This window comes from Lygodium microphyllum, chromosome 14 (genome assembly GCF_053477565.2).
Source record: "Lygodium microphyllum isolate KBCC chromosome 14, Lygodium_microphyllum_v1.1.10, whole genome shotgun sequence".
NCBI classification, from domain to species: domain Eukaryota; kingdom Viridiplantae; phylum Streptophyta; class Polypodiopsida; order Schizaeales; family Lygodiaceae; genus Lygodium; species Lygodium microphyllum.
Genome location: NC_141148.1, coordinates 88853854 through 88866113, shown reverse-complemented (window position 1 = coordinate 88866113; position 12260 = coordinate 88853854). Strand labels below are relative to the sequence as shown.

Sequence of the window (12260 nt, the reverse complement as noted above, 5' to 3'; positions counted from 1 at the left end):
TTTCCTTGAAAGTTCACATATCTAACAGCTATTGATGACATTGGCTACCCTATCTATAGAAGGCACGATGATGGGCATAACAATCATCCCTGGTAGTGTTCTTGATATGGGTAGTTTCATAGAACCCTTATTTGAATGCAAAATACAATGTACATATAAATATGGAGTTATGTTCAGTTGTGGCCGTTGTTAAATATTTGTATAACTATATAATTAGAGGTATGACTATGCAATCATTAAATTCTCTACTGAGATTAGTTCAACACCTACATAGTCTTACAAATGCCCATGAGGTGGATGAGTCCAAAGCTACTTAGATGCACAATATATACATGTTTCAAAGGCATATTGATAAATATTTGATTTTCCACTATATAATGACAAATGAGATATGCAACCCTTACATATGCACTTGCCATGTAAAACTTTTGTGGTGTCTCAAGATATGGATAATATATCTAATGTCATGGAAAATGAAAATATTCAAAAAAACTACTTTTACTGAATGATTTGTATACACTTGAATTCATCAAGAGACTAGAACTATTCTTTATCAAGACTTTCCAATGTTTTGAATATGAAATGCACAATAAATATCTAGACTAAAATAAAATATCAATATACTAATGGTTGAATATACTGTGTTGCACCTATCTCTAGTGAATATTACTACTTAAGAATGCTTTTGATAATATGTACTTTCTTTTGAGGATTTCCGTACTATTAACAATGTGGTGTACAATATATTTAAGGAGGCTTGCATTTCAAAAGAAATGCTTTGAAAGTGATAACGAATGAACTTTTCACTTAGAAATTGCATTTATGCAAATAAATATTTAACTTTGATTATTATACGCTACTATTTTAGTTTTTTGTGAGCATGTTTGACAAGGGCAGTTGTGAAAATTACTTTTTTTATATCAATGACAAAGTATACATTATTAAGGTAACAACAAAAGCATATGCATGCATTCCATTATGTTCTACAACAAAAGGCATCCAATAAGACTTTATTATATCTCCACAACTTTCTACGTCAACATGAAGGTTGCCTTTCCTAGGTTGCCAAATGCTCATAATCCAAGTTCTCAGTTACACATCCATCCACTTTTATAATATGAATATGAATATAATATTATAAAGGAATAGAGAGCTTATATATCTATGGAAGCAATGCTAAATGGCAAACAAAGAGTTTTATATTCCATAATCATGGGTGCTGTGGATTCAAACTTTGGGGATGTATTATTTTTAGATGGTCCTAATGGGTCTAAAAAGATTTTTCTTCATAAGTGTTTATTAGCTACACTGCAAAGGAATCGGATGGACATAGTAGATCCACTTGTAGCATTCCTATTCAAAAATAACCTCACTCAACTATTGAGACAATCAAGTCTAATTATGTGAGATGAGCCTTCTATGATACATCGATATTCCTTTAAGGCAGTTGATAAAACTTTAATAGATATTATGAGATGTGATAAACCATTCAATGGAAATGTTACTTTGTTTCAAGGAAATTTTAGACATACCTTGGCAATTGTGATGAAGGGCTCCCATGAGAATATTGTTAATGCAACTCTATACTATAGTAGTATATTAAGGTCTTAAGACTCAAAGAATATGTGTGTATTTGCAAATAGTGGTATAGATAATTATAGTTTAAGTACTTCGCTTCAAGGAATGGAGAATTGAATGGGTATTATAAATAATTGTGAAAAGTTGCAAATTCTATCTAGCACGGTATTGAAAACACAATCCATCAATGCCTTGGTTAATAACATTTATCATAAAGTGTTCATTGTGACTAATTTTTAAACATGTTCTAGAAAGCCTAACATTCTTCTATTCCATAGAGCAAAAGTTGACACCTTAAATCACCATGCATTGCAATTGATGCCAAGAGAAGTTACCCAAAATTATAATGCATATTCAATTGTAGAAATAGATAGTAACTCATTGTTGTATTATGTAGAATACTTGAATACTCTAGATTCAAAAGGCGCATTCCATCATCTTCTATTATTGAAAATTAATGCACATATAATTTTCCTTGGAAACTTGAATCCAACAAAAGGGCTTATGTAATGGCACAATATTGATATGCAAGGCTTTTAAAATAAATTTTATGGATGTTGAAATAATTTCAAGGACAAGTATAGATAAGAGAGTTTTATTCAAAGAATTACATTCATTCCTAGCAATTTGAATTTTCCATTTACTATGAAATAAAGGCAGTTTCCATGCAACTAGCATTTATTATGACAATCAATACATCACAAGGCCAAACCATGTTTTTTCGTTGGCCTTTATTTAAAAGTGTAAGTTTTTACGCAAAGTCAATTATATACAATATTTTCGAGGGTAAAGTTGTCATTTGATGTGAAAGTCTTCTTGGAAGAAAGTGTAGATGCTATAAATATCACTACAAACATCATCTATAAGAAAAAATTCTAACAATGATAGAATAGAAAAAAGTAAGTAAAAAGCTTCAATAGTACATTGATAGAGCTTCTACAACATGGATGCACCAAAAGCATAAATACATTGAGACCTCTTACACTTATATAGACCAAGATTAGGATTAGGGTTAGGCCCCTTCTCTTACGAGCATCCCTTTTGCATTTTAGGGTTTCCACGACAATGAATTAGGATTTGCGTCCTCTTTTGGACATTCTATCCACTTTGTAGAATCTAGACTGGACATTTCTTGAAGCATCCTTCTACCTTAGCCTAATTAGACCTACCCTATGTTATTTTAATTACAAATCCATGTGTGCAACACATACAACAATTATAGCTGCACCAAATACAACTACAAGAGATAATATAGTGTGTATGGAAGTAATAATCTCGACTCTCTCAAAATAATGCATACATGATAATAATGTGTTCATGATGTACAAACATAATACAAAGTGCCCAAAAATAATTCCAACACTTGTGATTTTCTTGTCCTTCACCTCCCTTGACTTTACCTTTGATTGTACCTTCCACATTGACTTTCCTTCCTTTGACTTGAGCCTTCCATATTTATTGTTAATAGCTATTATGATAAGAAATGTGAAGAAACCTGTGCTTACCTCCAACAAAGAAAAGCAAGCACAAGGAACCTATACACATAGCCAAGCACGCATGATCTTTCATCGCTAGTGTTGGGAAAAAAGAGGGCATGTATGGCCAAGTTAGAGCATGAGTTTTATCAACTATGATTGGGACAAGACAACAAGATGATGTGGAAAGCATTTGAGGAGCCCAAAGCCCATACCCTTATCAACTCTATAGAGACATGACACGCATATGCTACTTCACACTAATAGGTGCTTGGAAAACCTTCTCTGCCTGACTACTAGATAGTAAACTCACCTTCTCCATCTTATTCAACATAGCCATGATTTGAGATACCATTAACAAACTCCAAAACGATCAAATACAAGACCACAATGAACTCATTAACATAGCACCTCATATGCCAAATATGTGTTGCCACCACTTCTAGCCCACTTATTCAATAGGGCCCTTATGAAGGCTTTCTTGCTAGTTAGTCAACCAATATTATAATATCAATCTTAAGAGCTAGGGATCCTATGGTCTTAATAACTTTACAATGATTGTTGTTGGCCATGTTTAGCCTAGCTTTATAGATTTATACTAGATCACGAACTAAGAAAATGAGCAAAGATGCACCAACATCAAGTATATCGACACACAAGGTTTAGGAGAGAGTATTCTACACTCAATCATATTCTCACACTTTGAGCTGTTGGATGTAAACTCCCATTAACCCTGTGTATAAACTTACCGGTGTGAATACACCCTTTATTTGTATCCCAACATATAAATACATTTTTATGTTGTGTACCAAGGAACACACTGGTACACTCATTCAATTCCCTCAAGTCTCAGCTCTATCCCTACTCATGCTTGGCTCGCACTCCAGAGCACAACAAACTAGTATTAGAGCATTGATTATAGCGTTCATGCTTCCCAAGAGTGTGCCACGTTGCAAGACAAGTAGTAATCAACAAGCGTGTCAAGTCGCAAGACTAGCAACAATCGACATGCAGCAATCAACAAGCAACAGTCAACAAGAAACAATCGGCAGGCAACAATCGACAAGTGAGTCACGCCAGTCCTAGCATGCAATAGATGACATTGGGGAGAAGGCGATCAATACAAGTCAATGGAACAAGTCGCGTGTGACGAACAGGCTAGGTTGACGAGACCGACCAAACGACTGACAGGCAATGGGCCAAGTAGACACCAACTGGGTAGACAGGGTTTGCATGCACAAGCACTATATGTCATCTTGGCTAAAATTTTTGGGGTTTTTTTCAGATTCAAAAACCGTGATCCAAAACAGGACAATCTGACCAAGAAATTACAAAAATTGTATACAAACTCTGAAAATTTTGAGGCTTTTCTTATATCAATAAAATAATACTTAGTTAAGTCAAATTTGCTGATATTGGTACACATCTAGACCTAAGAAATTTAGGACTTTTACGAAATTTTCACAAGTTTTGCTAATTGCCCATTTTATGCTCTTGTGATCATGTATTAATGCAATTGAGATAGATTGGTCGATAAAATTTTGAGACTTTTATTGAAATTTGAGAATTTTGAATACCTTGATGCATAAAATATACATTGAAAATATTGTTGAAGCAATCTTGGTGCTATAAGCAATGAGATTTATCTTCCACTTGTGAGATTTTGAAAAAATTACTTAAAATTTGAGTGTTTTTTGTATATTAGAAGTTCACTTGGTTACATATATATGCAATACACATGTTGGGCAGCTCCCATTGAATTAATGTATTTCTAAATATCATGTCGCAACATTCTTAGTGATCACTTACACATCTAAAATTATTACATATATATTTTTAGTAATATTGGTAAAGTGAGAGTCACCTGGTAGTAATGTATGCTTTGATTATATGCTGAAATTTCAATTATACTACTAAAAGTTATCTGTTCTACAAATATATAAAGTCTCCTTATTACTCTGGTATCATTAAGAAGTTCAATGCTCTTGACTTAGTGCATTCCAATGTGTGCATTATGTCTGTTAATTCACATGGAGATGCGCGATACTTTGTTACAAGTCATAGATATATGTATTAAAGAGTAAAAAAAAAATGTTTGACACTTTTAAAAGGTTTCGTGCTTTTATTACCACACAAAAAGAGCTCAAGTTAAAAACTAAAAGAACGGATAATGAATGTGTGTGTCTCAAATGAATCAAAAAATTTGTGAGATGCATGGCATTAAGACAAAGTTGACAATCCCTTACAATTGTACATCAAATGGTGAGACTGAAGAATATAGTTACACACTTTGTGAGAGAGTCAAATGCATATTGTCCATAACTAATCTCTTGCAATAGTTCTAAGTAGAGGCTCTTAAAACTACAGTTCATGTGTGCAATCGCTCGCCTAATCGTGCATTGAAAAATGGCATTTCTAAATAGGTTTTGTTTGAAAAACTTGCTTTATATAACCATTTGTATGTCTTTGGTTGTCATGCCTTTATGCATATTCTTGTAAATCAAAGAACTAAACTAAACATGAAACCCATCAATGACATCTTCATGGAATATGGAGATAAGGAAGATGGGATATAGAGTTTAGCTTTCTCAAGTTAAGAAGATAGTATACAACTAAAACGTAGTATTTAATAAGGCAAAGTTTCTAAAAAATGCTACACATGGTGCCCTTGACAAAAAGAATGTCAAATTTCAACATGAATAGCCAGCCATTCAACAACCACTGGCTAAAGATTCTCTCTTTTGATATTAAAAATTAGCAACAACCTATTGTACTATAACCAAAAGATAATGAACAACAAATAGATGTAGATGATAAAATAAGACGGCAAAAAAAACATGCTGAAAATAAATTACAAGAAAATGCTAAAAATCATCTCCATGTGATGGTGTGCACATACCTGAGAATACAGACCCATTGCCCATCAATGCACATCATTGGATAAAAAGTTCTACACATATCAAAAGGCAACTACAAAGATTTCAACCATCTTTAGATTGCATTTTATTGACTGATGAATGTGAGCCTCTGACATTTAGAAAGACTGACATGTAAAAACAAGAAAAATTAGGAGCTTACTATGTAGGAAAAGATAGTGTCTTTGTATGCAAGTAACACATGGGAGCTTGTACCTTTGCCCAAGGATAGGAATTGATTCCTAATAAATGGGTTTATAAAGCGAAATGTATTAATGAAAAGCCCAAATACAAGGCACATTTAGCTGCTAAGAGCTATACACACAAGGCATAGACTTCCATGAGGCTTTTTCACCGGTGGTGAAGATGACTATGCTTCGTGTTTTGTTTACTCTCACTGCATCCTTGGATTTAGAGTTGGATCGAATGGATGTGAAGACTGCTTTTCTTCATGGTAACCTAGATGAAGAGCTGTACATGAAACAGCCCGAAGGTTTTGCTAATCCAGGGAAAGGACCTTTAGTTTGCAAGTTGAAACGCAGCTTATATGGGCTAAAACAAGCCCCCAAACAGTGGTATAAAAAGTTTGATACTTTTATGCTCAGCCATGGATTCAAATGCAATCATGCAGATCACTGCTTATACACTAAAAAGGTTGATGATGGAAGCCTTATTGTGCTGGTTTTATATGTGGATGACATGCTGATTGCAAAAAAGCATAAAATTACTCTATATGCTCTTAAAAGGCAACTGAGTTTAGCCTTCTCAATGAAAGATTTGGGAGTAACTGAACACATTTTGGGCATGCGCATTAAAAGAGAAAGAGGGTAGCACTTATTGTTTCTCTCACAAAGACAAGTACATCAGCAAAGTACTTGACAGATTTAATATGGCTTATTGTGTTTCATATCAGTCTTTGTTACTTCAGCATACCTGTGTTTTCTTCTCTCATACTCCCTCTCTTTGTCTTTGTCTTTACTTGTTTCCATACTGCAGACTCACATTTTCAGTCAGATGCATGCTTTCAAAATATTTTGTCATACTTTTTAGCAGACTTTACAAAGACATTTTGTGTCATACTTTGTTATCAAACTAGTGATACACTATATAGATGAGCTTGAAAAAGCATTTTCATGAGGGAAGAGTCTGGAAGGTTTACCTTGTTAAAATCTACTTTGCTCTGGCTCACCCCATAAATAGCAATCAAGCAGATGTCTAAAAGCACCCCCTGCTGTCAGAGATCCAGGTATGAATCCACACTAATTCATGAGGTAACACAAGAAGCCAGTTCCCTGCATAATCATACGACAATCAAATGAAGGGGAAAGTAAACATGAACACTATATAACTGGATCGGACAAGCCTACCTATCAGGACAACTGGGAAAACATGCTTTCGTGTTTCAAGCATCAACCTGTGAAACAGCAAAGAAAATGATTAGATCAGAAAGGCATAAAGCAGCAAAGCAGCAAGAGAAGCAAGGGCCCATTGACAACATAAGGAGGAAGGCCCAGAGATAACCCTATGCAAATCTGCCTGGATGCACAAGAACATCTATCTAGTGCTTGTGAGAATGAGTAGGAGATGGCAAAATATGCAATGGGCAGAAAAAAGGATGGACTGCTTACTGGAGTCTGAAGGCCAGGCGAGTCAAATGATCCACAACAAGAAGAATCTGAGGCCAAGTCCAGGAGGATCTGTATTGACATAGCATAGTTTGTCATGTAAGGCATCTCAGATATCACATGTTGTAACATGAAACCTGTGACTCATTTCTCCATATCACTAACTGTTCACCCTCAGAGATCGATGTGACCCAACTTAGTGACATCAAACCACACAGACTCCAGATCAGATTTCACACAGTCACATGTTGAGGGCATATCAGCTTTAGACACTGAGCGCCTGTTTGCAGCATATGTTACTTTAATCTGATAGTATAAACCTTGCTTCCCCTGCAACTTCTTACCTCTGAATTTCGCAGTATGACTAAGATTAAATGACCCAACTTGCAATGATATTCTCACTAAGCTGTTCTAGTTGACGTGCAAAAGGCTAGTCTCCACTGCTTTGAGGCTGTATTTTGGTTCCAACAACGATGCTCCCATATGCTCTTCAAGAATACCACTAGCAGCATCAGGGTCTAGTTTCAATAACTCCAGACAGCATTCTCTCTCCATCTGGCTATTACCATAGTTTCTGCAACTAGTGAGTAAAGATGTCCATGCCACATTATCAGGGAGTATTGGCATAGTAAGGAGCACATCCCTGGCCTCACTCAGGCATCCAACACAACCAAGATTGTTGACAATGCAGCTATAATGCTCCATAGTGGAACCAATAGATTTTTCTCTAACAGAGCCAAACACTTGATGACCTGCCTCTAGAAGGCCTGCATGACTACAGGCAGCAAGCATATTTGTATATGCCACATCACTTGGCCTGAGACCATCTTCCTGAATATTCGCTAGGCATTGACCAGCGTGACAGCATTTTCCTAAGAGGCCATATCCTGCAATCATTACACTCCATGAAGCCACATCCGGATTGGGTAAAAAACTGAAAACTTTCTGAGCCTCCTCCATATTGCCACACTTTGCATATGTTTCCACTAGCATGCTTGCGATGATAAGATTCAATTCCAGTCCATTCTTAACAATCTCATCGTGTACCACCCTGCCTTGTTGTAAAGCCCCAACAAGGACACAACCTTTCAAGATGGATGAATAAATAGCTTCATCTGGTTTCACACCTTCTAATTGCATTTCATGAAAGAGGTTTAGAGCCAAAACTACATGCCCCTGTTGGGCATAAGCTGAGATTATTGAACCAAATGATACAACATCTTTTTTCTTTAAGTCTTTAAACACTGCCTGTGCATCAGCCAAGCACCCACATTTTCCATACATGTTGACCAGTGCACTCTGCATAGCCACAACTGAAACAAGAGCATATTCAATAGCTTGAATGTGCACAAGTCTACCCTGTTCTAAAGCTTCAATGTTGCAACATGCTTTCAAAAGGCAAAGCAGTGTGACTTCATTGGGTAGAATGCACTCCTCGAGCATTTCCTTATAGAGTTGAAAAGCCATGAAATCACAACCATCCTGAGAGTAACCTGCAATAAGTGCAGACCAAGAAGCTACATCCGGGTAAGATGACTCTAGAAACAAGCCATGTGCCTCTTGTAGGTAACCACCCTTTGCATACATATCAAGAAGTGCAGTTTTAATTGCTCCATCCGACTCCAGTCCATAATTAACAATTTGATCATGCAACAATCTGCCTTGCTCTAACAGTCTTTCCCTACTGCATGCTTTTAGAAGAGACAAAAATATGCTTCTGCTTGGTAATACTCTCTCTGATTGCATTCTACTGAAAACATAAAAAGCAAAAATATCATTTTCATGCTGAATGTAACCTGCAGCTAGTGCACTCCACAAAACACTGCTTTTAGTGTTTGCATGGTCAAAAACTCTTTGTGCTTCATCTAAACTGCCAAAATTGGCATACATGGTCACAAGCATGCATTCAAGCACAACATCTGATGAGAGCCCACTTTTTACAATCTCATCATGCATCATTCTACCATGTATCATACTTTCTGAATTTGTACATGCTTTCAAAATCTCTATGTACGTTGTCTTGCTCCACTTGACTCCCTCATAATCCATGTTTTGAAAACTTCCAAATGCAAGAGAGTCCTGTGTGTGAACATTGCCTTCAGTGCACAGATCTGCTTCTCGATTGGGCACTTGATTAAACATTTTACACGCCTCTTCCTGGCTCCCACATTTGGCATACATCTCAACAAGAGAATTAGCAATGGACACATGTAGCTTGAGTTCACTCCTGCAAATAAAATCATGAACGATCTTTCCAATGTGTAGAGCTCTTACTTTGGCACATCCTTTGATGAGAGACATGTATATCATTCCATTTGGCTTTATACCTTGTTGCTCCATTTGTTTGAAAAGCTCAAAAGCACTTAAGAGATGATCATTTGATGAGTAGCCATGAATCATGGCACCCCATGACCACAAGTCTCGACCTGGTAAACTGTCAAACACTTTCCGAGCTTCCTCTAAAACTTCACAATTTGTGTACATGTCTATCAGTGTGTTTCCAATTACCACATCTGTATCACATCCACTTCTAACAACCTCTTCATGTATTAGCCTCCCCTGGTCTATCAACTGGTTGCTGCTACAAGCCTTCAAGATACATGAAAAAACAACTTTGTCAGGTTGTATGCCTGTTTGTTGCATTTTTCGATAAAGCTTGAGTGCTTCACAACCTCTTCCTACCTTTGTGTTCGCTGAGATGATAGCACTCCATGTGAAATTAGTTGGTCTGTAAATCTTAGAGAAAACCTTATTTGCATCTTCTAAGCTCCCACATGCAGTAAACAGGCGGATGAGGTGGTCACCTAGCACAGTGATGGAATCAAGTTTACTTCTTGTTATAAGTGAATGCACTCTTCTTCCAGCTTCTAGTTCCTTCCTTTTTAAGCATCCCTGCAAGATGTGGTAAATGGTTTCCCTTGGCACAGCGATCCCAAGCCTGATCAATAGCTCAGCACCATCAAGCGCTTCACCCAAGCGGTCCTCCTTACACAATCTGATCAAGTTGCCAAGAGTCTGGCGATCTACATCCCTTTATATGAGGGAAAAATAGTTAGCTATCTAGCCAAGAAAGTCAGAACAGTGCAGTCGGAGCATTTTGTATGAGATTGTGTCAAACAAGTGATAAGAAAAACCTTGGTGTAAGGCCTGCCCATTCTCTATAGTATTTCAAATAATAACAAAAAGTGTAATCATTAAAGAAAATTTTAATTCAGATTTAACAACTACATTAGCTACTATCAGCTATTACCAAAAACAGCAAAAGGTGGCAATTGAAAAGGAAACCTTTTGCAATCATGGTGGTGTAAGAAAGGCAAAGAGGTCTCTCAGACTAACATACATTTTACTTTACACATGATAAGCCTTTTGCAATCAAAAAGGAATGGAAGGAGATAGAGACGACAGCCTCGGCAACATTCTGCTATTAACATGGGAGAGATTCATAAATTTGTCGAAACAATCCACCAATGAAAGTTCTCCGATTTCTGAAATGATCTCCTTAGAGAAAATTCTTCAACCCCTACAACAATCAAACAATATAGCCTCCCTTGGGAGGAGAAGGCCGAAAATGGGGATACCTTATTGAGTCGCGAAGAGAATGTGCTCGTCCATTTGCAACACATAAACCTTTTCCAGCTGCACCGGAGTCCCCAAAGTCTCCGGTTTGCTGCACAGCCTGAGAAGCCGAAGAAAAAGCCTAAGCGTGCAGCTAGTTTAGCTTGACATTGTCAGGAGACAGATGACTATAAAAACAGTCGCAAAGAATCCTTTCAAAAGCATTTCTTTACTGTTTTAAGACAACCTTTTGAGGTACGCGATTCTGGAAATGACGCAGAGAGCGCAGTGGAAGGCTCCATGGCTTCTTTCCTACGCTTCGCATTATCGAATTCGTCCATCTCAAACTGGCTCTGCCATCAGGCCTCTCCAACCATTCGCATTGCGTCGTTACAGCCGATATGACAAAATGGACCAGCAACTATTGTCCTGAACCTTGATGCAAAAGCCAAAGAATTAGCATGCATACCGCATTCAAGCATGTACGATTCGTATCGCAACTCTTCTAGGGATAGTTTGGATGTGCAGGTTAGGACACACAGAGAAAGAAAGAGAGAGAAAGGGAGAGAGCGCCATAGCTCTCACTTCCATAAATATTAGATCTATCCCAACTTGGAGGCTCTCAAGCTTACGTGGCATAGAGAGGAGAATGTGGCATAAAAGAGGAGAAGTTTGGTATTCAATAAATAAAGCTAGGCGCACATTAGGCTGGTTATGCACTGTCACGACTCGCCTAGTTTGTGCCAAGTTGGTGGATATAGAAAACGTTGTCTTGGGCAGCTACCTGGTTACACACCCGGTGAGACTGACACTTTTCTAGCCAAGCACTGTCCATCCACCATCCATCCACAAGTGTTTATACACTGCCCATCACTTGTCCACTAGTCGCTTCTTGAATTAAACACTCAAAATCTCAATGTACATTAGTTTATCTCACATTAGTAACATAATAATCAACATTAATCATTACTGTCATAACAATAAATTTTAAAATATCTTATTAGCACAATCATTGGCAATAAATAGCACAAAATGATTAGTTACAATTAGGGCACTACCTTTAACAAACCATATATAGAGAGTAGGGGAGTCAAACCCCTTCACCATGCTGT

At 37.0% G+C, this 12260-nt stretch overlaps 1 protein-coding gene across 5 annotated transcripts; it reads right to left on the bottom strand.

Moving 5' to 3' along the window:
• Positions 1–6185: 6185 nt before the first annotated feature.
• LOC148025831 (pentatricopeptide repeat-containing protein At4g13650-like) lies at positions 6186–11771 on the bottom strand. 5 transcript variants are annotated; one of them, XM_087693082.1, is made up of 6 exons: positions 11396–11771; positions 11172–11290; positions 7597–10624; positions 7336–7382; positions 7128–7227; positions 6186–6958 (listed from the first exon to the last, which is right to left on the bottom strand). In XM_087693082.1, the coding sequence occupies exons 1-3, from the start codon at positions 11471–11473 to the stop codon at positions 8005–8007; spliced, it is 2817 nt and encodes a 938-aa protein (XP_087549208.1). In that variant the 5' UTR covers positions 11474–11771; the 3' UTR covers positions 6186–6958; positions 7128–7227; positions 7336–7382; positions 7597–8004. The 5 variants fall into 5 exon arrangements, with proteins under 5 accessions (XP_087549208.1, XP_087549207.1, XP_087549211.1 ...); XM_087693085.1 differs by lacking the exon at positions 6186–6958 and having other exon boundaries at positions 7168–7260; positions 7597–10182; positions 10276–10624; positions 11396–11769; XM_087693081.1 differs by having other exon boundaries at positions 6186–7196.
• Positions 11772–12260: the final 489 nt, after the last annotated feature.